The 25,725-nt window shown below is 34.8% G+C and overlaps 1 protein-coding gene and 1 pseudogene across 1 annotated transcript in view; both read left to right on the top strand.

The window, feature by feature from the left end:
* The window catches only part of LOC106145512 (E3 ubiquitin-protein ligase TTC3-like), a 70,571-nt gene extending 62,156 nt beyond the window's left edge, over window positions 1–8,415 (top strand). Inside the window, 1 exon segment of the mRNA XM_078041108.1 lies at window positions 8,384–8,415. Coding sequence (XP_077897234.1) covers window positions 8,384–8,415 — 32 coding nt within the window.
* Window positions 8,416–17,569: 9,154 nt separating this feature from the next.
* Window positions 17,570–25,725, top strand: part of LOC101961234 (transport and Golgi organization protein 1 homolog) — a 52,754-nt pseudogene continuing 44,598 nt past the window's right edge.

Below are 25,725 nucleotides of genomic sequence, written 5' to 3'. Positions count from 1 at the left end.
CTGGTACCACAAATTTTTTTTAATTATATTCTGGTCATTTATAGATGATACATCATAGGAAGTCTGGATTATGTTGTCTCCCTATAAAGGATATTCTGTTTTATGTGTCATGCAGGCTAATTACTGGTGAATTGTTTTGATCATACTAGATTTTGTATTATTGTTATTATTATTATTATTATTATTATTATTATTATTATTATTATTATTATTATTTGGTTCCAGAGATTGAATTCAGGGTACTCAATTACTGAGCCACATCCCCAGACCTATTTTGTATTTTATTGAGAGACAGGGTCTTGCTGAGCTGCTTTAGAACCACAATTTTAGTAAGGCTGGCTTTAAGCTCATTATCCTCTTTCTTCATGCACCTGAGTCACTGGGATTATAGGCATATTCCACCGCGCCTCACTAGGTTTGGTATTTTTCTTTATTTCCATATTTCATGGTGCATTATACTTGTACATAATGGTGGGATTTGTTGTTATGTTTGCATACATATGTACAATATAGTGATAAAACTTAGCCAATATCATTCTCGAGTATTTCTCTTTTACCTGCTTTCCTCTCTCCCCTGATCCCTTTCCTCTATTCTACTGATCTCCCTTTGATTGTCGTCAGATTCCTTTCACACCCACATATCTTTCTTTTTCTTTTTTCTTTCTGGCTGCCACATACATTTTCAGCATGAATCAATTTTGGTTTCAAATTTAGGTCTACCATTTTCCCTTTACTCTTTTGTGTGTGGTTCTTTTTGCTAAGGCTTATTTCTGAACTCTTAATTAAATACCTGATATATTAATGAAGCTGCTGCAACCTGACTCTGCTGGAAACCTAATTTCTTCCAACATTGCCATTTAGCACATCTTCAGTCTCCTTTATAGCAGTCAAACTCTGCTAAGCCTTAAAGAGTCTCATCTGGTACATTCATATCAAAAATGAATTTCCTCCAGGCTTTTAGTATTCTCTCTCTAACACACACACATAATCACATTGCATCCACCATAAATAGCTCAGACATTCTTGTACACAAAATTCCAACCACTATGATAATCTTGCACTTTGATAATTTTCTCCTTAACTCAGTATGACCACCATCTTACTTGAGCTTCATCTCCCTAATTGTGTTTTGTGCACCAGGCCTACAGTCATGTCTGAAATTAATAATTGAAAATGTTTAGTTTTACTAGTTTTATACACTTTTGTGTCAGAAAAAGCAAATCCAGTACAGTAGATATATAACAGTTTCAAGTAAAAGTACTAAATTACTTATATCCTTGCCCATCAATAATTGTAGAGGCACTTAGGTAAACTTACATAAAAACTGCAACATCTTACATACTCAACAACAATTTCATTGCCCATGGAACCCAAAATTAATTGAAAGAGTAAACCCCAAAATGGATATCTGAAAAATAAACTGGTCAAAATTAGTAAGGCAATCAGACTTAAATAATCATATATTTTACGAATAGCACTAGCTTAAAAGTATGGGTCTACGATAACTAGAAAAATACAAGTTAATGGCTAGAGTCATAAAAGTTTCTATTATGATAGGCAGTCTCTTATGATGCTTTAATATTATATGATAGTTGTGAAATGATTACAAACTAATAATGAACATAATCTATTTGCAGATTAAAATGTTCTTCCCTGTATTATCTACAAAGTTTAGATACACCTCAAAATGCCCTGGAAAAGAAATTTCTTAAGTCTCATCAAAATGAACTGCCAGGTTTTTTTCCTACATTTGACATGACACAGTGCCAAGATTTCTAGTCCTGAATACACACTTTATATAGGGAAGAGACATTTACCTTGGCAATTAATAGATCATTTATCTCATTTCATATAGCCAATTTTAGTTGTAAGAAAAGAAATGTTTATGTATTTATTCTGCTGACTTTAATCTATAATCTAATCAGGGATCAACAAACTTTTCCTGAAAAGAGACTGATAATAAACATATTAGACTTTGTAGGCAAGTATTTATTGCCACTCAAGTGCCAGTGTAGCACAAAAGCAGCCTAGACTGTGGGTAAATAATATAAGCTTCTGTGTTCTAATAAAACTTTGTTTACAAACGCAAATGTTATTGTTGGACACCATGAAAGAAAGAAAGAAAGAAAGAAAGAAAGAAAGAAAGAAAGAAAGAAAGAAAGAAAGAAAGAAAGAAAGAAAGAAAGAAAGAAAGAAAGAAAGAAAAAAGAAAGAAAGAAAGGAGGGAGGGAGGGAGGGAGGGAAGGGAGGGAGGGAGAGAAGGGAGAGACAGAGAGAGAGAGAGAGAGAGAGAGAGAGAGAGAGAGAGAGAGAGAGAGAGAGAGAGAGAGAGAGAGAGAAGGGGGGAAAGAATGAAAGAAAGAAAGAAAAAAAAGAAAGAAAGAAAGAAAGAGAAAAAAGGAATAAAGGGAACAATTTAAAAAAAAAAAAAAACAGTGTCAGGCTGACAGGTATGATTTGCTCATCACTGTTCCAGAGTATTAATGTTTATGCTCACAATAGATGTTTGGCTAGGCTGTATACATACATACATACATATATACATTAAAGCAATTTTGTTATTTTGTTTGCTTTCTTTTGTTTTTTCCCTTTTTTTGTTGATACATTATAGTCATAAATCATGGCAGTATTTGTCGTTACATATTTCCACATGTACAATATAGCACTACAGTTTGGCCAATATCATTCCCCAGTATTTTCCCTTCACTCCTTCCTCTCCTGGTCCCTTTAATACACTCTACTGATCTCCTTTTGATTTTCACTTTTCTTTTCCTTTTTCCTCTCTTGCTTCCACATCCGAGAGAAAACATATGCTCCCTTGATCTTATGAGTTTAGCTTATTTTGTGTAACAGAATGTTCTCAAGTTTCATCCGTTTTCCAGCAAATGACATAATTCACCTTTGTGGCTGAATAAAGCTCCATTGTGTGTATATGCCACATTTTCTTTTTTTTTTAATTCATCCTTGATAAGCATCTAGTTTGGTTCCATAGTTTGGCAACTGTGAATTGTGCTGCTATAAACATGGGTATGCATGTACTACTCTAGTATTATGACTTTAATTCATTAGGGTAAACATTGAGTAGTTGTATAGCTGGGTTATATGGTGGTTTCCTGCCTAGTCTTTTGAGGAACCTCCATACTGATTTCAATAGTGGTTATATTCATTTACAATCCTATAAACAGAGAACAAAAGTGTCCCTTCTTCTCCACATTCTCTCTAGCATTTATTATTGTTCATATTCTTTTTTTTAAGTAGTTGGACACAATACCTTTATTTTTATTTATTTATTTTTAATGTGGTGCTGAGGATCGAACCCAGGGCCTTGCACGTGCTAGACAAGCAATCTGCTGTTGAGCCACAACCTCAGCCCCATATTGTTCATATTTTTGATGGTTGCTATTCTGACTAGAGTGAAATGAAAGCTCACTGTAGTTTTGATTTGCATTTCCCCAATTGCTAGTGATGTTGAACATTTTCATAGATTTGTTGTCCATTTTTATTTCTTCTTTTGAGAAGTATCTGTTTAATTCATTTGCCCAATTAAGCTAGGTTATTTGAGGTTTTGGGGTTAAGTTTTTTAAAGTTTCTTATATAGTCTGGATATTAATCCTGTGTCAAAAGAATAGTTAGCACGGCTGGGGATGTGGCTCAAGCAGTAGCACGCTCACCTGGCATGCATGCAGTCCAGGTTCGATCCTCAGCACCACATACAAACAAAGATGTTGTGTCCGCCATAAACTAAAAAATAAATATTAAAAAATTCTCTCTCGCTCTCTTAAAAAAAAAAAAGAGTAGTTAGCAAATATATTTTCTCCCATTCCGTAGGTTCTTTCTTCATGCTACTAATTGTTTCCTTTGTGTGCAGAAGCTTTTTAATTTGATGCCATTCTGTTTATTAACTTTTGTCATTATTTTCTGAGCTTTAGGAGTTCTAATAAGAAAGTCATTGCCTGTACATCTATGCTGGAGTCTCAAACCTATATTTTCTTCCAAGGATTTGCATAGTTTCTGGTCTAATTCCTGGGCTTTTGATCTCTTTCAAGTTTGTACAGGGTCTAGTCTTATTTGTCTACATATGGATAACCAATTTTCCTGGCACTATTTGTTTAAAGCCTGTCTTTTCTCCCACTGTGTTTTTGGCATCTTTGTCAAAAATCAGATGACTGTTAACTGTGTTGAATCTTTTTCTGTGTCTTCTCTTATTTCCTATTGTTTTATGTATCTGGTTTTATGACAGAACCATGCAGTGGTTATTTCAATAGCTTTGTAGTATAATTTGAAGTCAGGTATTGTGATGATGCCTCCAGCTTGCTTTATTGACTTAGAATTGTTTGGGCTATTCTGAATATTTTATTCTTCCAAATGAATTTCAGGACTGTTTTTTCTACTTCTGGAAAAATGATATTTATTATTATTATTATTATTATTTTAAATTCATATATGACAACAGAATGCATTACAATTCATATTACATATATAGAGAACAATTTTTCATACCTCTCATTGTATACAAAGTATATTCACACCAATTTGTGGGTATTTTGATGGGAATTGCATCAAATCTGTATGTTGCTCATAAAACCAATTTCAAACATATACAATCATATTAGTAGTGATTTTAGTGTTCAAAAAGAGATCTACTAAACAATAATTACTTGGCTGGTTTGGTGACTTGTAGTCCTAACTACTCAGAAGGCCAAGCCAGGAGGATTGCTTGAGTCCAGGAGTTGAAGATCAGGTTAGGCGACATAGCAAGACCCCCATCTTAAAAATAATAATAATTACTGATGTCAAAACACATCTCAATCTTTATGATAGTCACTAACTCTTCATTGTTTTCCTTGAAACTCTAATATACAATTAGTGAATATCAATTTAGGACTAATTGTGCTGTTTTATAGAGGAGAAAGCTGATTATAATAGTAAATGAAATCAGCTATCATGAACTGATTTGTGTTTATTTAATTACAATTATCATGCTGATGACTCTACATATTAAGTCTCCACCTATAGTCCCCTAGGTGCTAATTTTAAAGATATGAGTTTTCATTAAAAATAAGAAAAGAAACCCCTCCATATGCATTTCAATAATTCAAATTGTATCATAATTTGACTATTAACACAAGGGAAAATCAATGCAACTAATTCAGATTTAAATTCAAGATTACACAGTGCAAAAGAGGGAATAGTCTTGGAAAGGGAAGTAGAAAAATGTAAGATTCCTCTTAGAGGTCATAAAAAATAAATTCAAAAATGTGATTTTTTTTAAAGGTAGTGTTAACTTGAAGTGGAAAACAAAAAGCAAAAAACCTTTGAAGCAAATTCAGTTTTGTTTTCAAGGGCCTTTGAGTTTCTTTGATGTTTTAGTGATTCTGGTTTTTAAAATGTTGATTTGTGGAGGATGGGCACAGGGGATTGAATCTAGGTGCTTAACCACTGATCCACATCACCAGCCCTTTTTTACATTTTTTTTAAATTTTGAGATAGGAAATTCATAAATTACTTAAGGCCTTGCTAAATTGCTGATGGTGACTTTGAACTCAAGATCCTCCTGCCTCAGCCTCCAGAGCTACTGGGATTACAGTGTGCATCATGAGGCCTGGCCTTAAATGTTGATTTTATAATCTTTTCTTTTTAGCTGATAAGAGAAATTACAAAATACAGAATACTTGCAAAGTACAAAATATAGGATACTTACAACTAAAGGTGCTTTGTTAAATGATCAGAGTTTAACTAACGTTTCAAGAAGTGACTCTCAAACTGGGAGAGTGATACTATTCTTATCAAGAGAAGTTTAGAAATGCCTTGGGGAATTTTGTTGTTGTTTCAGCATGACTGAGGAAACTACTAACATTTTTTGGCCAGGCCCATAGATAGTATATAACCTTCAGCTAGTAGGAATAGTCCAAACCAAAGTACCAATAGATTTCTATCAAGAAACCCTTGTGCAAAGAAGTAATCTACCAAGGAAAACACAGTTGCAGTTAAGTAAGAGAACAGAGCAGATGCCCGGTGCAGTGCTGCATGCCTGTAATCCCAGGGGCTCTGGAGGCTGAGGCAGGAGGATCGTGAGTTCAAAGCCAGCCTCAGCAAAAGTAAGGCCCTAAACAATTCAGTGAGACATTATCTCTAAATAAAATACAAAATAGAGCTGGAGATGTGACTCAGTGGTCTAGAGCCCTTGAGTTCAATCCCTGTTACCAAAGAAAAATAGAGCATCCAGGTGATTTGTTTGTACCAGTAGGTCTACCTAAAACGAAAAGGGATTTTATGCAGTCAATTTTTTTTATTATCCATTTTAATATAATTCTTTATTTCTTTATTTTTGTCAAGAAGTAAATATATTTAAGATAACAATGAAAAATAATAAAAGAATGACAAGTGTAGGAACCTAATGATGACTTACACTTTTGGATTACAGACTTGACATTCATCTGAAATGACAATGCAATCCCTAGCTATTGCAACAGAAATCTTAACCTCTGAGTGAAAAAAAAGTGGGATGTTGAGATACCTTCAATCATCTTTTCTCACTTCTGAGTAAGTACCAAGAGAGGTTGGCCAAAAATATTTTAAAACCTAAAATATACTATTAAACTTGGCTTTTCTTTAAAATAAGTGCAAGTATATGATATGGCCTAGTGTTAATTTACAATCCCTACATTCTTATGCTGTGACTGTCTTTAAATGTGCCAAGTTTGAACTGAGATGTGCCATAAGTCAGATATCAAAGACTTATTATGAAGAATGTAAAATAACAGTTATATTTTTATTATGATTACAAGTTAAAAGAATGTCATTTTGAATATATTGAATTATGTAAAATGTATTATTAAATGAAGCTCATCTGTCTTACTTTTAAAAATATGACTTCTAGAAAATTTAATTTACATGTAGAGTTAATATTATATTTCTATTGGTGGTTTTAAGGGATGAGTGAGAAATAAGAGTAAGATCATGTTCAGATTCTCTATTTCATCATTTGCGTTTGATGTCATTCACTGGTCCTCTTATGTATTCCAAACCATTTCAAATTTCATGTGGATTTGGGTAAGACTGAGCTTTCATACTAATCACAGAGAACTTACTTTCCCATATATGTTTGTTCAGTGTCCCCCACTGTGTATAGTCTTCATAATAGTGTTTATGGTCCTGTTTCTAATTTTATACTGCATGCATCAGTTAAAATGCTGAAAATTCAGGAGGGTTTGCTTTGCTTCAGTGTATGCTCTGGTAGACTATATGTTATCCCAAAGAATATATTTTCTCCTCCACTCTCCCTGTCTCCTCTAAGAGGTGCTTGTGATCTTCCAAGCACACTTTGGGAGGATGTTATCAGCCTTACTTTGTTTCAGTGAAAAGAGAACAGTTTCCAGAGTAGGCACTATCTAAAAATGTCTCCTTAGTGATGAAAGCATTTATTGCCAAGACTTTTGTTGCTTTGTCAATTGTCTATATTGGCTGTAACCGCCAGGGTTTTGCTGTTTAATTATTTAAACCACATAAATGGGCAATCTTTCATATATTATCTCATTTTCTTCTTAAAAATGAATAATAAAATTTTAACTTTGACCCATATTTGTATAGATGAAATATCTGAGACTCAGAAAAGTTAATGATTTGCCCATAGTCACACAATTAGACTTCTGACTCTTACTACAATCTTTTTGGCTGTATTCCTTACTTCTGCTGTTGTTCTGGTAAGGAAGTAATTTATATTTCTGAAAACTAAATGGATAAAGCCCAAAAGTGCACTGTGGAAATTGAGATGTGCAGGCCACAAGTCCCTAATATCTGTTCTGCATTTATTTCAACACACCAAATATTTGACCTCCGTGAAAAGAATGCCAAGGTAAATTAGGCAGAACCAGAAACAGGAACTCATATACATGCCATATATTAGGGCAATTTCAGATGTTTGAGTTTCTTTCTTTGTACAGTTGAAAGTGGATTAATATTTGTCATGGCTAGACAAACAGTAGATGCTGGCAGAAGACCTTGCCTTGTATGTGACTCACTTCCATTAGTACAGTACACTTCAACATGTCTTTTTAATTTTGGGGAGTGCCTCAGCCCTACTGGTCATGCTCAGCCTAAACCTCCATCTTCCCTGGATTTAAGGACAAGATACTTGTTTAAATTCCACTTAAGTTATATGAAAAGTCTAATATTTTCTGCATTTTTATTCTATTAAGTCTAAATTCTTATGCTTGATTTTCAAGGAATTTCATAATCTGGCCTAAGCACAAAAATATGTCATTCTTTATAGAATCCTTTCCTCTTAGCAAAATGAGGTGTCCTTACTGTCCTTTAAACATACTTCTTTCTGCTGAGTCTTTCTTATGCTGTTTAATTCACTTGCCTTTTATTCTCTTTTTAGAATCTGAATCCTATGTACTTATCCAGGTCTAGCTCAAATCCCAAGACTCATCTCTTACTTTTAACTCTTTAGTGTTTACAATTTATACCAAAATACATTTTAGCATTTATTTTGTGGCAGGGTAGGGCCCTTGCCACCCTCACACTACACTAACTTTTACCAAGGAGGAAACTGGTGTTACCAAGAAAGACCTGTTTATTTTTTTTAGGAGTTTCCACTCTCGGGATTATAATGAGGATCTAGAGTCACCTCCACCTTTGGAGATAGATCCAAGATTGGGGTCCTTTGGCACAGGTGTAAAGGATGATCCATTGCCTAAACCTCTTACACTGGCACAGAAGATGATGTACACACACACACAAACACACACACACACACACACACACACACACACACACACACACGCCAAAACTCAGAAAGGAAGGAGGGAAGGAAGGAAGGAAGGACAGTGAAAGAAGGAAAGAGACCCTTTGAAATCCATTGATAAATGATACTGTTCTGGTCAACCTGACAGAAAATGGATATTTGTTGTCATTTTCTGACTTACCTTATTGTGACCAAGCATAGTGCTTTTATTTTTATTATTTTTTTTAATAAGACCTTTACTATGATTTACCTGGTTTATAACTTTCTACCTTTAAATATAACTGAATATGCTGGAAGGTGGTGGCAGAGTCTGAAATCCCAGAAATTCAGGAGGCTGAGGCTGGAGGATCACAAGTTTGAGGTAAACGTGGGGAACTGAGCCAGACTCTGTTTCAAAATAAAAACTAAACTGGGCATGGTGGCACACACCTGTAATCCCAGCAGCTCAGAATGGTGAAACAGGAGAATTGGGATTTCAAAGCCAACCTTATCAACTTAACGAGGCCCTGAGTAACTCAGTGGGACCTATCTCTAAATAAAATACAAAAGAGGGCTGGGGATGTGGCTCAGTAGTTGAGTTCCCAAGTGTTCTATCTCTGATAGCAAAAAAATATATATATTAATAATAAATGAATAAATAAAATGGGCTGGGGAGTAGCTCAGCAGTAAAGCACCCCTGGATATTTGTACTAGGGAGTACAAAAAAAAAGAATTTTCAATGCATATTACTTTTTTGTCTAGTTTATTTCATTCAGAATCTCCCTGTTTTTGCTATTATCAATAGTTCTTTATTCTTGCTAAGTATGTTTCCAAAATTTATGATCTATTTTCCTATTGATATACATTGGGGATTTCTTTTAAGTAAACCAGGTTATATTTATACAGTGGAAAATTATTAAGCAATGAAAATAAGAAGTACATTCACATTCATCAACTTGGATAAACCTTATAAAAATACATATGGAGCTAAAAAAGCCACATACCAAAGAACACATGTGTATGATTACACTGTATAAAGTAATAAAACAGACAAAACTAATCCTTGTTATTAGAAGTTAAAATAGTGCCTAACTCTGGGGGAGTGGAGGGAATAATTAGGGGAGCAATAAGAAATAATAATTAGGGGAGCAATAAGAAAGTGCTCATGATTGGCATTTGATGTCCAATTTCTTGACCTGTGTTAGGGTTCACTGGATATGTTTACTTTGTGATAATTCATTGTGCTATACGTGATTTTCTTTTGTCTGTTATATTTAATAAAAGAGAAGCTCTATTAACAGTAAAAAAAATCAATCTCTACATTCATGTAAAAGTTAGTAATCAAATGCCTACTATATGGTTAATATGAGTATAAGGGTTCTGAGGCATGTAAGACAGACATGTTCCCACAGTCCAACATTGGGAATTTTTTGACTATTACAAATAAAACCACCATGAATAGTTGTGTACAAGTCTCAGTGTGGATGTATGCTTTTATTTCTCTGGAGTAAATATCTCGACAGATGTGATTTAACTTTTAAAGCAACTGCCAAACAGTTTTCTAACAGTTTGTGCCATTGTTTGTACTACATGTTATAGTCTGCAGTTCTAAGAGAGATACCATAATCTTCATCTTTGACAACATTTGTTATGATCAGTCTTAAATTTTGTCCATCCTACTGTATGTGTAATAACATTGCAGTTTTGATTTACATTTCAACTTATGTTGGATATCCTTTCATGTGCGCATTCACCATATTTGTATCTACTTTGGTGAAGAAAAAACATCTTCTGCCCATCTTTTCAAATTGGGTGATTTTTCTTATTAATAAGTTGTAAGAATCATTTGTATATCCTAGATATCATTCTCTTGAGAGAGATACGTTTTGCCAATACTATGTCGTAGTCTGTCAGCATACCTTTCCATTTCCATAACAATGAATATAGAATAGATAACGTTTGTTGTTGTTGTTGTTTTTGGTACTGGGGATTGAACTCAGGGGCATACCACCACTGAGCCACATCCCCAGTCCTATTTAGTATTTTATTTAGAGACAGGGTCTCACTGAGTTGCTTAGTGCCTCACTTTTGCTGAGGCTGGCTTTGAACTTGCAATCCCCCTGCCTCAGCATCTTGAGCCACTGGTATTACAGGTATGCACCACCACGCCCAGCATGAGAGAAAGTTTTTAAGTCTGATTTATTTCTGCGAGGAGAGAGAGAAAAAAGAGAGCATGAGGCAGAGAGAGCTAGTTAGTTTTAAAAGTCTCTGCCAAGCAGCTTTTTATATTTTCTTCCAGAAGTTGTATAGGTTTAGCTGTTACATTTAGGTCTGTAGTCTATTCCTACCAGTAGTGTGTGAGGGCTCCCATTGATCCACATCCTTGCCAACTTATTATTATCTTTTTGATTATAACCATCTTAACAGATGTGAAGTAGTATCTCACTGAGGTTGTACATTTCCCTAATGGTGCTGGGTATCCTTTAATTTGCTTATTGGCTTTTGCATATTTTATTTGGAGAAATGTCTATTCTAATTTCTTGCCATTTGTCTTTTCATATTGAACAATAAGAATTGCTTGTATATTCTAGGTAGTTATATTCTAACTGCATGGATTGTAAATATTTTCTTCTATGATTGTGTTTTCACTTTCTTTGATGGTAGCCTTTAAAAGTTTTAAATTTGATGAAGTTCATTACTTTCTTATTTTTTTCTTTTGGTGCTTGGGCCTTTGGTGTCTTAACTACAAAGTCATTGTCTACTCCAAGATTTACCTATGATTTCTTACATTTAGTTTTGGTTCTTACATATATATGTGTTGTCCATTTTGAGTTCTTACATTTATGTCTGTGGTCCATTTTGAGGTAATTTTTATGTGGGGTAGGGTTCAACTTAATTCAATTGCATTAAAGACTACATCATTTTGAAATATATTTTCATTTGGAATGCAATTCTAGGATGTCAGTGTTTTTTTCTTTCAGAACTTGAAAATATTGATGTACTGTTTTCTGGTTTGCATGGTTCTTGAATGAATTTTGACATTTTACTTTCAATCCTTTGTACATAATTGTATCTGTTTTCTGTAGATGGTTTTCAATTTTTTTCTTAGCACTGGTTTTAAGCATTTAGTGTATATTTGTGTCATCTTTATCATTTTTCTTATTCATTGAGCTTTTTGAATCTGAGTGTTCATCAGATATAGAACATTTTTATTTATTATTTCTTCAAATGTGTTTTTCTCACCTCTTTTAGGATCTACCATAACATATATATTGGACTGGTTGAAGCTGTGCATACTGATGCTCTATTGAGTTCAGTCTCTTTCTCCGTGTTTGATTTTGGAGTCTTTATCACTGCATATTCAGTTTGCTGATATTGACTTCTTCAATGTCGAATCTGCTGTTAATCTCATTCAGTGTAATTTTCACCTTAGCCATTGTTTTATCTGATTTTATCTAATTTTATCTGTTTTATATAATTAAGACATTTTTATATCTTCTTTTTTCTCCTTTACATGCTTATGCTTTTCCATAGCATCTTGAACATATGGTATACAACTGTATTAATGTCCTTGTATAATAACTCTATCACAGTGTAATTAATGATCATTTCTATTAATTTTCTTTTCAATACGGGTTATATTTTCCTACCTCTTTGCATGCCTCATACATTTTTGTTGGATTCCAAACATTGTGAATTTACCTTGTTGAGTACTGGATATTTTGTATTCTTTTAAATATTCTTGAGCTGTGTACAGCTTTTTGCTGAACTATCTTGGGAACATATTTTATATTATTTTAAATATTCTTGAGTTGTGTATAGCTTTTTTTGCTAAACTATCTTGGAAACATTTTTATCTTTTTAAGATTCTGCTAGACAGGAGTTACCTTCAATCTTGGGCTAATTTTTCCCTTTTACTGACTATGTTACTTGATGCCCTTTTATTATAGATTTTCCATTCTAGCTGGTGATTACAAAAATTGATTTCCATGCCAACAATCACCACCACCTTCCATTCTGTTCCTTTCTGAATGTTCTTTCTCTGGCCTTACATGTGAGCCCATTGTTACATAGCCGCAGACTTCAGGGGAACCCTCCATAGATGTCTAGAGAGCTAGTGCATGTACACACTCTCCATCCCTCTGCAGTTCTCTACTCTCTCCTTTATTCTGCTCTGGGACTTCTAGCTGCATCGGTCTCTTCAGACTTTAAAATCCATCTCTTCAACTCAGGAGATTTTCTATTTGAGTTTCCCTTCTCTGGATGTGGCCTGAAAAATTCTTTCCAGGGAGTAAATTGGGATAATCCTAGCACTCATCTCTCATGCTTAACTTTATCTTAGAGGTCACTCTTATGCTGCTTATTATCTAATATCTGAGAACTGTTGTTTGTATTTTGTCCACTTTTTTCCCAATGTTTCATATGTGAGGGTAAATCTGTTGCCCCTCTTGGAGAGATTTAGTCTTCCATAAATGTTTGACACTATTTTCTGACACATCATTTACAATAGATGAGGTTCTTCCTGGTAACAGCAGCATTAGGCCTACTGAATGCTCCTAGGCAAGTGCCTTCACAAGTTTCCAATGGTATATGTTATTATGCTGCCAATTATTTGTTTCAGATATGTTTTTCTTGTCTCATTTAGATTGTACTCTGACATTAGGAACTCTTCATATCTTAGAATTTTATGTCCCCTCCACCCAAACTGGTCACATTTACCTTTAACAATTACTCAATCCTTACCCCGTAAGAATTACCTTTGAGGTATTAAAGAATAATGCACTTGAGATTATTTATCTCCATGCCAACAATCACCACCACATTCTATCCTGTTCCTTTTCTGAAGGTTTTTAATATAACCTTATATTAAACATCATGTTAAACATCATTGCCACATATTTAAATGCTATGAGTATAAGTGAATGCTGATTCATCCACTAATTGTATGTATCCTGGTAGAAAGAACTACCACTACCTTATTATGGCCCGTTGAGAAATTTTCTTCTCATTATCCACCAGACTAGTTAATATGTCTTTAAAGCAATAAGTTTAAAAAATAATACTGATAAATCAAAATATTGAAAACTCTACAAAATAAGAAGCTAGTTCTTCAGTAACTGGAAGCACTGACTATGCATATAAAAGTATATCTGATTATGAGTCAAAGTAAATATCAAGAAGATAATATGCAATTAGATCATTTTGCTATTCTGATTTTTCCACCAATGAATTATTATTAATTTCTAGTCTACAATAAGAAAAATTCTACAACATACCATATTTTATAATAAGAAAAATAAGAAAAAATTAAAACTAGTTTTAAAAGATCTACTTAAATATTCCAGTATCATGTAACCAAACAATTACTCTCCACCCAAGTATGTTTTTATTCAACAACAAACACATTCAGGGGTACATTCCTGGAGTTGAGGACGCATGCTGCTGAGAGGTGAACCTTAAATGCCTTGTTCTCATAGCTTATTTCCTCTCAGTACTATTTATATATGGGGGCTTAATAGTTAATATATGTGTTTAGGTTAATAGTGTAGTATATTTATAATATCATTGGAACCATGAGTTTATCCAACAAATCATTTGTTAACTCTCTCATACATTCTAGGCATTTCCCTAATCACTTATGTAACAGTAATGAACAAAACAACTAATTTCCTGCTCCTGTTAGAAATTGTGTTTGAGGTTGAGTCAGAGCAGTCAAGTAGATAAACAAATGTAAGGCAAGTGGTAAGAGAAGCCTAAAGTGGTAAGGCAAGTCTGAAGAGAAAGAAAGGCAGGGTAATGGGCTTTATAGTCATGGCAAGAGGCTCTATTTTGTGTAGGATGGCCAGGGAAGGCCTTTATCACATGAAATGCCACTGTTACAGAGACATGATAAAGTGAGGGGGTAGTTAGCTAGTCAGATGATTTGGGGAGTTAAGGTTGAGGAAAAGCTGCAAGTGTAAATGCTCTGAAGCAGGGGTGGGATTGGTGTATTTAAATAGAACAAACAGACAAGAGAAGAATGTTAGGAAATGGGGAGAAAAGGATGAGGGGAGTCACATTAAATAAGAGCAGTCCATAATAAGGAAGTGCAGTCCATAATAAAGTCATGGCTTTTTTTCTTTTTTTTTTCCTGATACCAGAGATTGAACCCCCAGGGGCACTTAAACACCGAGCAACACCCACAGTCCTTTTAAAAATATTTTATTAAGAGATAGGGTCTCACTGAGTTGCTTAGGGACTCACTACATTTCTGAGGCTGGCTTTAAACTCAGGATCCTCCTGACAGCCTCCTGAGCTGCTGGGATTACAGATGAGTACGACCCGGCCTGGCTAAAGTCATTGCCTTTTATTTGGAAATGGGAAGCTATAGGAAGATTTTGAGCAAAGAGACACAATCAAATTTATATTTAAGAATATCACTCTAGTTGCCATCAGGACAATAGATATTAGGGAAAATGAGGGCAGAATCAAGGACAGAAGAAGGCTAAGGGAATCATTCAGGTGATTTATGATGTGGGTTTGGCCTGTATATTGGCTTAGCAGATGCAGAGGAGTGGTCAGATTCTGGGCATGTTTCAAATGCTTATTTGGAAAGAAGGAAGTCAGAAAAATAAATAAATAAAATGCTGTATAATTTATATCAAATTCTAGAAAATGCAAAACAATCTATAATGACAGGAGATGTTTGGAGACAGCAGAGAAAAGGAGGGGGGAGGGATTACAAAGAACGATGAAAGGCTTTTGATTTTGGTGATAGTCTCATGGATATATTCATGTCAAAACTTATCAAATCGTACACCTTAAACATGCAATTTATTGTAGGTCAACTATATCTCAATAAAATTATAAAAATAAAGACATAATATTGTCTAATGGACTGGAGTTGGAATGTGAGAGAATAGAGATCAAAGATGGTTTGTAAGTTTTGGGCTTTGAGCACCTGGATAATGGGAATTAAATTGTCATTCTTATTTCTGAGATAGGGAAGACTGAAAAGAGCAGATTTTGAGAGAAAAATGAGTTCAGTTTTCAATATGTTGTTAGAGATGCCTACTAGATACATTTTATGACATAATAAATACATGGTAGAAAAGAAATGAAGAATGACTCAGATAGACAGTTTCTCTCTATGATCCACTGGTTCTCCAGAAAGCGCAGAAGTACACTGGACCAAGTGGGACCTCTCATGGTCCCTGTAGACGAATGTTTGTGCACACCTTTTTTCCCCATCGTTTTCTTTATTTAACATTATGAACATGATGGACTACATTCTTTTCTCTAAGTTTTAAAGATTCAGTTAATTTGGAAAAACACTCAGAGAAGCAAAGCAGCTGCTATGATATTTCCTTTCAGTTTTGCTATTCTTTGCTATCGAGCGCTATCCTACGTGGGCTACCTGGACAATCTCATCACTGATGCTTCCTCAATATTAAGACATGGTGTTGGTAAGGTTCAGTGGGGTAACATAACTTGAGAAATGGCCTGTGTCTAAACAGATGTGACCAAACACAACAGGTGAGTCTGTGTTATGTTGTAGGAAGTAGTGAGGTATGTATGTCAGGTGTCCTTGTGTGCTTTCCAAATAAGTGCTAAAAAAAAAAAAAAAAAAAAAAACTAAATAGGTGCTCCATAGTATGCATTATGTTGTCACCTAATATATTACTGATTTGTAAATCCTCTATGACCTAAGGGGGAACAAGAGAAACATTGCCATTTTCACTTGTGATGAGAATTCCCCACCTTAAAGTGTCTCTCACCTTCAACTTGGCCTCTTAATTATATATGAATTAGGATGCTGACAGTTTTGAAAATAGTCCTATTTTAGCTTCAAAAAACAAGTTACCCTCTCCAAATCTGTGTTTGTTCCTCAGACATATATTTTTATAAAACACACATTCTTGTGTATTTTACTGCTAATTGGCTTTTAGAAAAAGTGTTATTTCCATTTCTTTGTGGTTTTTACATACATCTATTGTCCATTTCCTCTTAAATCAGAAACTGTGTATTTGGTCAACCAAAAGAAAAATGGTGCTTCTACCAGTTTCCAGATCAATTGTGATTCTAGTCCTGCATTTTAAGCATGAAGGTATTGCCTGACCTTTTCTTGTGGTTAAACTTGTTCCTTGTCAGATAGGATACCCACTTTTGATTTTGTTTATTAAAAAAAATACGAATGAGGATGTTTTGAAACAATCTTAATGTTGGATATAGTCAAAAATATTTGCTCAGAGAAAATACATTTCCTGGTAATTTACCCAGATCCTGAACACAGAGACAGCAACTCTGCTGCAAATGAAATTGACAGTGTTTACGGCTGCATGGTAGCACTTGCAGCCACTTAAAGGTAATGTCTTTTAGCGGTTAGTTCAAGTTAATTAAACCCTTGGGGGTTCCTGGATATTCTAACCTCCTACCTATTATATCTGCATGAAGCCATACTTAAGCCTATCCGTGTCTACATTTGGATTTACATATTTGCAATATGAATCTTTTTATGATTATGAAACAGAAAAAATTGAGGCCTGCAAGAACAAAGAGTTTCACTGAAACCAGCCATGGTTGGTGGTAGCCAATTTGCTTTTTATTTCTCAGCATAGAGAAAAATAGAGAAGCTTCTTTTTTCCTTGTCTAGTTGCAGGGAATATTGTATTTTATAGCAATAAAATCTCTAAGGATTTTAGATACTTTGAGCAGGTAAATTAAAAGTGATTCCAGAGAGTACTGGAAAAACTTGATTTTTGTTCATATTGGGATTCATATTTCCTGATGAGTCAATATGGACTGTGAAAAATCAAATCCTAATGTTTTTTTTTCTTTTTTCAATGTTTATATACAGTGTTAATGTATCGAGGTGAAGCTCTTGAAGATTTCAGAGGACCAGATTGTCGTTTTGTGAATTTTAAAAAAGGTAACCATGTATATGTCTACTATAAACTTGCAGAGGTATCACCAGAACTTTGGGCTGGAAGTGTAAGTAAAAGTTTGACAGATGTTATAATCTTACTTTTTATGGGTTTTTCAGCAGTGTAGATTTAAATGACTGATTTCTTGGGGTCTTTGTAGAGTTAACCTGACCTCTTTGCCAGTCCCTGTGCTCCTAACACGCCTTAGGCCTGGCACAGCATAGAAAGTCAGGAGACTTTCTGAACTGGTTGTGGTTGCTACCCCTAACATCAAGTTCCAGAAGGCTCTACACATCATAAAGGTTGTCATGGTGAAAACCTGACAATTCCTAGCTTTGCTGCTTCAAAAGGGAAGGATTCATGGACATTAGAGTTAATCCTGTAAATTAAGTCTGAGATAGTAACTCAGGCATGCATATTTAAAGTTGATTTTTTTGTGTATTTTACCTAATCATTTGTGCTGTTTTTAAAAGCAGAATATTATGTTCATTATGTGCCTTTCCCTCCCCCCTTTTTTTCTTTTTTGCAACTTCTGGTTCATCCATTTCCTGCTTTTCTTATATTCTATGCCTGAAGGTTCCCCCAGGGGTTCTACTTCCAGGCAGTTGTATAGATCTTCTGATGAAAGACATGACATTGTTTATATCATGCTTTGATATTTTAAATTGGGAGATTCACTAGGAGTGACCTCATTGAGAGGCTTATGAGTATTGTCCTTTTCATTTAAAAAATGTGATATGTAGATTGTTTACTTAAAATAGTAGCAAGGGTCTTTGATGACTGTAGGAATGTTCCAGTTTAGAGACATTCCGGGTTGCATCCTTGAAAGTTCTCACCCTAAATAAAACACCACACAGCAGAAAATAAGACAGAAAATAAGAGTAATCCCTATAGGAAAACTAGTTTCATTTTGTTGCCATTTCTTAGTCTTAGGGAATGATCTTGAAACATGGTGCCTCTAGGTACAAACTTTATATTTAGACAGAGTCCCAGTTGCAGTACTCCATATAAAGAACCATCTATTGATTCTTTCAAGTATACCAAATAGGATTGGTAACCTTTAAACTTGGAACTGTTTTTCCATGTACCTAAGTGGCATTTTTCATATAGTAGTCGTCTTTCTCCCCTTCTTTGAGCTTTTGGATAAATGGGCTTGATTTACATTTTCTCCTGTCACATTGTAGCCTGTTAACTATGTTCATCCCTAGGACTCTTGCCATTCTGGGTGGCAGCACTCATCCTGTCTTCCTGAGGAGCCCTGCTTTCAGCACCTGACCAGAAAGGATCTTTGCAGACTGCTGAGTGTTTGGGTGGCACTTTGTTTGCATTGCTCCTGTGGCATTCATTTGTCTTCTTTGCCTTCAGTCAGGTTGTGTTTTATCTTAGCTCCCTATAAAGTGAAAAACTCAGTTAGGAAAGAACCCCTGGCTAATCCATCTTCCTTTTGAATATTTCCTTTCAGGACAGTGGCACTTAAGTACATTTGTTCTGATAGTAGCTTATGCAAAATTTGTTCTCTTGTGGCAGTTCTTTGCTCCCCACCCACAAATCAAATCAACAGCACCTTGGCAGGGATGATGTATGGAAGCAAAATTAGATATAAAAATTATTTCCAGTCATGAGCCTCCATGATTCTGCATCATTTTTTTTCATATCACAAGAAATGGGATACCACCCAGTGTGTAATTATGGAGCTTTATATAATCTATGGTCTCAATTGACACAGATAAGAAGAGATAAATGTGTTTCCTTTCTCCATACATCTCCAGTTTATTTCCCTTTTCCAAATTTAACCTTAATAGAATTTTCATTAGAAGGGAAAAGTGTATTTCCCCTCAGACTCTCCTCTCATGTCATGAGTGTTATACTTAAGAAATTAAAACTCTTTAGTTTTCAAAATTATTCTCCTTCGAGTTTTTAGTTTTCATTCTGCAATATTGTGGGTTTTCTAGAGTCTCAGACTTTATCTGCAGTGATGAAGCTTTTAATTGTTCCGTCTTATCTAATCTTCATGGCAGTATTCTACCACTAATTCTGGCTCTCAGATGGTTTCTAGATATAACAAGAACATTCATGAATGGGGATATTTTAGAGGTAGTGATAAGATGCCTTTTTAATTTTCTTTTTTGGGCATTTGATTTGCCTATCAGTTTTCTTTAATTATTGGCAAGAATCTTCTGTTCCTTTTAGTCAGTAGTTAGTAATAAGAGTGTCTTCTCAAGGGGAACTTTATATACCTTTTGTACACTTTATGTAACTTCATATAATTTAGCTGTTGGTGCTGAAAATAAATGGGGTTCTTTTCTGCAGAGGATTTATTTTGGGTGAAACTGAAGCTTGATATGTGGTTTCATATGCATTATATTGTAATTTTATTTTCTCCCCAAGTACTTGTAAAGTAGATTTGGAAAAAGCTAGGAAAGCATATACTATCAATACATTTGCTATAGTGGTAATACATTTTAGAGATTTTGTATTGTTTTTACTTATTAATTTTTATGACTGTTGTGTATTGGTTAAGAAAGACATAAATATTGGTTTATGAGCAATGCTACAAAATGTACAGGTAAATTCTTGCTAGAGGTTATTTGGAATTGCATTTATAACCAGCTTTGATTTACATAGTTTTAACCATATAATATACATTAATCTCCTATGCAGATCTTTTATTTACTTCAGAAGTCTTAACTTTATATGCTCTGTGTTGAGAATTAAGCTAAATGTAAAAAAGAACTTCAGTGGTTGTAAATGTTGTTTAAACAGTTCTGTACTTAATTTTTATTTGGAATAATAATCTCAGTGTAATTGTTATAGCAACTTTCTTTCTTGGTTATACCATATACCTATCTATTATGGGTATATTTCCTGCCACTTCTGAGAAATCTCTTATTTATATTCCTTGTACAGAATTTATTTGATATTTGTCTCTTTTGCACTATAGGTTGGCCGTATTTTTGGATACTTTCCAAAAGATTTCAACAAGGTAGTTCGTGAATATACTAAGGAAGAGCTACAAATTCCAACAGATGTAAGTTATGGATTTCTTTTTTGTTCTCAATTGTAAACTGGCTTATAAATCCATCAGTTATATTCAGTTAACTGCTTCTGAAAGTTTTATAATGTGTTTGGGGGGCAATCTAACATTTGTGTATCAGATTTTCATTTGAAATCAGACTACCTGTAAAAAAAAAGTTTGAAAGGCATTCAAGTGTGATTATATTATAATCTGAGAGTTGTCTAATATATTGAAACAGATATTATTTTAGAAGGCTGTTTACTCAACTATAGGGCTTTTCTCTTCTGTTTTATATGTGAAAAATAAATAATTTAATACATTTGTACTTGACTATTAAATTTAAAAGGCAAATAATTTCATTTTACAGGCAAAATTCATTGGATAGTTATTAGACATTTTAAGTATATTTAGGTTAAATTAATAAACTCTAACTTTTATGCTAGGCTAGAAATATGTACTTACAAAGGTTTTCTTATTCTTAGTCATATATGGGATCATAGTCATGTTATAGATTTGGAAAAGGGGATCTGAGCATTTCAGGTGATGTTCAGTCTCAGATCTTTTAAGGCCTCAACTGCTTCCTTTATACAACATTCCTGTATGGTGCTCTGACTTAAATTGATTTCGTGAATGAAAGGATTTCGTGTTCTAGAATTCTCACTTCAGCTAGTTATTTTCTAGAGTTTTAAATTGTATAGTAATTGATGCCCACCAACACTGAAACATCTTTGGGAAGCTCTTTGTAGTGGCTGTAGAATATGCAAGCTGCTAGGCTAGGACAGTTCTTAGATTAGATGGGCTGAATGGATAAAATCATCCTGTTTGTTGTTGCTGTTCCTAAAATATCTTCATAATCTCAGGGGCCATAAAATCACTTCTGTTGCTTGTTGGACTTCATTGTTGGTAAAGAGAGTTCTTGGGATTTAAGCTGTGACAGCAGTTCACTGATTACAGAGAACTCATTTGTTTTGAACTCTGCCTTCTCATTATATCTCCCATTACATGCATCCCTCATGGCTTAAAAATACATGTGATGAGGAGAGAATATCACTCATCCCTACTACATTGAACTGCCTCCCCCACCCCTGGAACTCCCACAGAATATTATAAAGATTTATTTAGGAGATGGAAATTATTTAAAAAAATTTCCATTCATACTATGGCTCCTTTTATATCAATTTGCTTACTAGTAGCAGGAAGGAAGACTAGATAAATATATATATAGCCCTAAGAGAGATCTTAGTGACTGTGAAACCCTGATGAAGATAAAGGTGTATACCTTGTTGAATCTTGTTTTCAGTTTGTTCTTGTGGTAATAATAATGTGAGGAGCCTCCTTAATATCATTCTTTATTCCATCAAATGTACTTATATCTAGGTAAGATACTTTAAAACTGATTCATCTTTCTCAATGCTGCAGGATTTTCCAGCTTATCCTGAGCAAATGATTAAGAGTTAAATTTATGAAACATAGGTGTAGATATTAAGAGCTGGAGGATCCTATAAGTGATACCTTGCCTTTCCCTACTTATGTTCAGAGCAAGTTGAGAGAGACCCAAGATTCAGGCAGTTGGAGTCCAAATTGTCATACTCATTATGCTTTTTAAAGAATATGACCCATGTTAAAAAAAGGAAAAAAGAAAGAAAGAATAGATTTTCTAACACTGTAGTCTAGAAAAAGACAGATTTACTCAGCCATAGATGGAGTTAGCCAGTGGGGGTTGGAGGAGGGTAATCTGGTTGACCCCAAAGATTCTTTAGAACCAATCCTGAATTTGGGAGCATGGATGAGTTTGCTTTTGTGACACTTTGTTATTGACACACTAATGTTTTTTTTTTCCTTACAGGAGACAGATTTTGTCTGTTTTGATGTTGGAAGAGATAATATTGATAATTATAACGTAAGAGAACTTCTAGGATTTTTGGAATTGTATGATTCTGCAAATGAAGATTCTGAGAAAGCTATAGAAAAAGTGGAACAATTTCCTGAAGTCTCCCAGGATGTTGAACCTGAACCTAAACCAGTAGTAGCGAACTCACAAAAAATTGAAAGTGCATTCTCAGAAAACACTGTGGATCTTGAGGAACAATTTTTGGCTCAGAAGAACCATCCTTATGCAGATAGTCAAACAGATAATGCTCAGGGTGAACAAACTTTATTTGAGCTTTTTGAAGAAATACTACCAGATAAATTGAAAATGCCAGAAAGTGAAAAAAACAAAAGCAGCACAACATTTCTCAAGTCTCAAACAAACAGGAGAAGACTGATGCTTATAAACTTTAGAAAAAAGAAATGACATTAGACTTGAAAACCAAATTTGGCTCTAGTGCTGATGCACTTGTGTCTGTTGATGAGATGCCCAGACTGGTGACTTCATTAGAAGATGATTTTGATGACGAGGAATTGGATGCTGATTATTATACATTTGATAAGGAAGAAGAGGAGAATGAGTAAAGCTTTAGGGAGCTCCCATTACTAACCTTTATAAATGAAGAAGACATGAAATTCAGAGTGGAGTTTGGAGTGGAGAAAGATTCAATAGATAAAAAGCAGAATTCAAATGAAGAAGATAAGGTTGAGGTAACTCTGCCCCCAGGCATCAAAGATGATGATAAAAATATACTGACAACCTTGGAGGATACTTTATTTTATTGGCACAGGTGGTGGCAAGAAAACAGATATGATGGATTTGGAGAATTCTTATTCAGAAGAAGAAAAAGAAGATGAGGAAGCTTTAGTCCCAGATAAAAAAAAAAAAACAGAAGAAATAACAAGCAGCAACAGATTATATTTATCCTGAAAGTGCAGAATATGGTCTTTTTGTGGAAACCTCTAAGACAGATAATGATGAAGAGCAAAAAGTGAACATCGAACTTCATATTAGAGGAAAAGAAACAGATGTTCAGGAGCCTAAGAAGCACCTGATGCAAGATGTTTCAGAATTAGAGGATGAGAAGGTAGAAAGGATGATTGCATATACTTCTCCTCAAAGCAATAAGCTCAGCTCATTACCAGCTGTTGAAAAGAGCAAGAACACATTAAAATCAGCCTTTGAAAACAAAGAGGATGACCTAAAAGAAGCAGTTATCCATACCTCAAAAGACTCAAAAGAAGTGAATGAAGAACTCTCTTCACCTGAAGAGAAGATTTTGGAAGATAGCTTTGAGATTCTGATTACCCAAGAACAGAGTAAACCACCAGAATCCTTGGGTATTACAACATTCCTGGGAGATAATCAAAATGATGCATCCAAAGATGGAATGGACAATCCAGGTTCAGTAAATACATCAACCCTGCACATAGACTCAGTGGAGCATCAACCTCAGGAAATTAAAGAGGGACTAGTTCTGAAAATTGAAAATCAATCTGGATTCTCCTCTCCAGATGGAATTGGTTTGTTAAGAGAACTGGAAGAAGAGGTCCCCAGTCCTGGAAAAAATCTTTCTTGGCAACAAGAAAGAGATGTGGTTATTACAGTTAGTCAAGTAAATGAGAAGATAGGGCTTTCCAAGGACGAGGGTAAAGAGCAGTCCTCGGCTGAATAATTGATTCAGCATAAGGCAACACAGGGGACTCAGGAAATTAAAAAAAACAGAGCAAACTGACGAGGTAGAAGTACTGGGTCACCATACCAAAAGGCCAGCAGCAGTAGCTGAGGATTATTATCCCCCTGAAGAACTACTAGAGGATGAAAATGCTGTAAGTGCAAAACAGTCAAAAGAAAAACATTCTGAGATTCAGAATGTTAACCAGCACGTTCTTGAGAAAGCAATTTTAGAGACTATCAATCCTGATCTAGAAACAAAAGAAAACAAACAAGAAATGAGTATAATTTGGGAGATTTTTAAGAAAACTGAAACCACAGCCAAAAGGGTAGACATGATGGACAAGGAACGAGGTGATATGGAAATGGGAAAGGAGGAAAATTCTCTGGCAAATGAGGAAGCCCAGGGACTCTTTGACAGAAGTGACGAGGAAAACACTTAGACTTTAGGGATAAGTGAAGTATTTCAGGATAAAGATTCTGACGATCTTGAAAAAGACAACCCTAAGGAACATCTGAACACTTTAGGGTCTACAAAAAAGGCTACTGGAAAAGAAATCTCAAAAGAGGATCTGGAGGACATAGGGCATATCACAGATGCAAAAAGCCAGGGTCCTGCTTCTGCAGACCTTGAAGATGATATATTCCCACAGAGTCCACATATAGCCCTAAAGCCAGAGCTTAGCAATCAGGAGGAAGACTTGCCCATAATCTGCAGCTTTTTTATAGAACAAAAGTCCTTGCAACGCTTCCTGAAGTACTTTGATGTCCAAGAACTGGAAGCCATGTTGCAATAAATGTCTTTAAAGCTGAACTCAGCACAACAGGAGAGCCTGCCCTATAATGTGGAAAATTTTTAGATAAGGTCTTCTGTGCCTCTGAGTCACACATTTTGAGCGTAGCAGAGCAAATGCTTGATAATCGTGTGAATGATAATACAGACACAGGAATAAAAGAAAGTAACATATTTGAAGAGGCTACAGTGCTTGATGATATCCAAGACTTGATCTATTTTGTAAGGTACAAGCACTCCACAGTGGAGGAGACTGCTCCATTGATAACAGCACCGCCTCTAGAGGAAATCTGGGCTAAAGCTGAAGGTAAATACCTGCCTGTGGCTTGGACTGGAGAAAAGGAGTTGTTCTTCCAGATGTTTTCGTGTATTATTATAAAGTTCTGTTCAGTTTCCATGTGCCTAAAGGAGAAAGAAGGCTGACTCAGGAGCCCCATATGTTCCTTTATTCATTCTTTTGGGCTACAGCATGAAAGGATATTGCTTATTCTTTTTTTTTCCTTTAGGACAGTTGGGATTGGTTAGCATGTTCAATAAGAAATTTTATAAAAAGCTAAAGAGAAAGATATAAATGAGAAACTAATGCACAAAAGTAGACCTGTTAACAGTACACATTTTATGTTAAAATTATAAAAGGGCTTTATTAAACATAATTTCTTAATCATAAAATACCTGTACTAGATCATGTGGATGTGGACTGACTAGCATAACCATTTTTTTAGTATTTAATCTGTTCTTATG

Source organism: Ictidomys tridecemlineatus, chromosome 3 (genome assembly GCF_052094955.1).
Source record: "Ictidomys tridecemlineatus isolate mIctTri1 chromosome 3, mIctTri1.hap1, whole genome shotgun sequence".
NCBI lineage: Eukaryota > Metazoa > Chordata > Mammalia > Rodentia > Sciuridae > Ictidomys > Ictidomys tridecemlineatus.
This window is presented reverse-complemented; position numbering and strand designations above follow the sequence as displayed.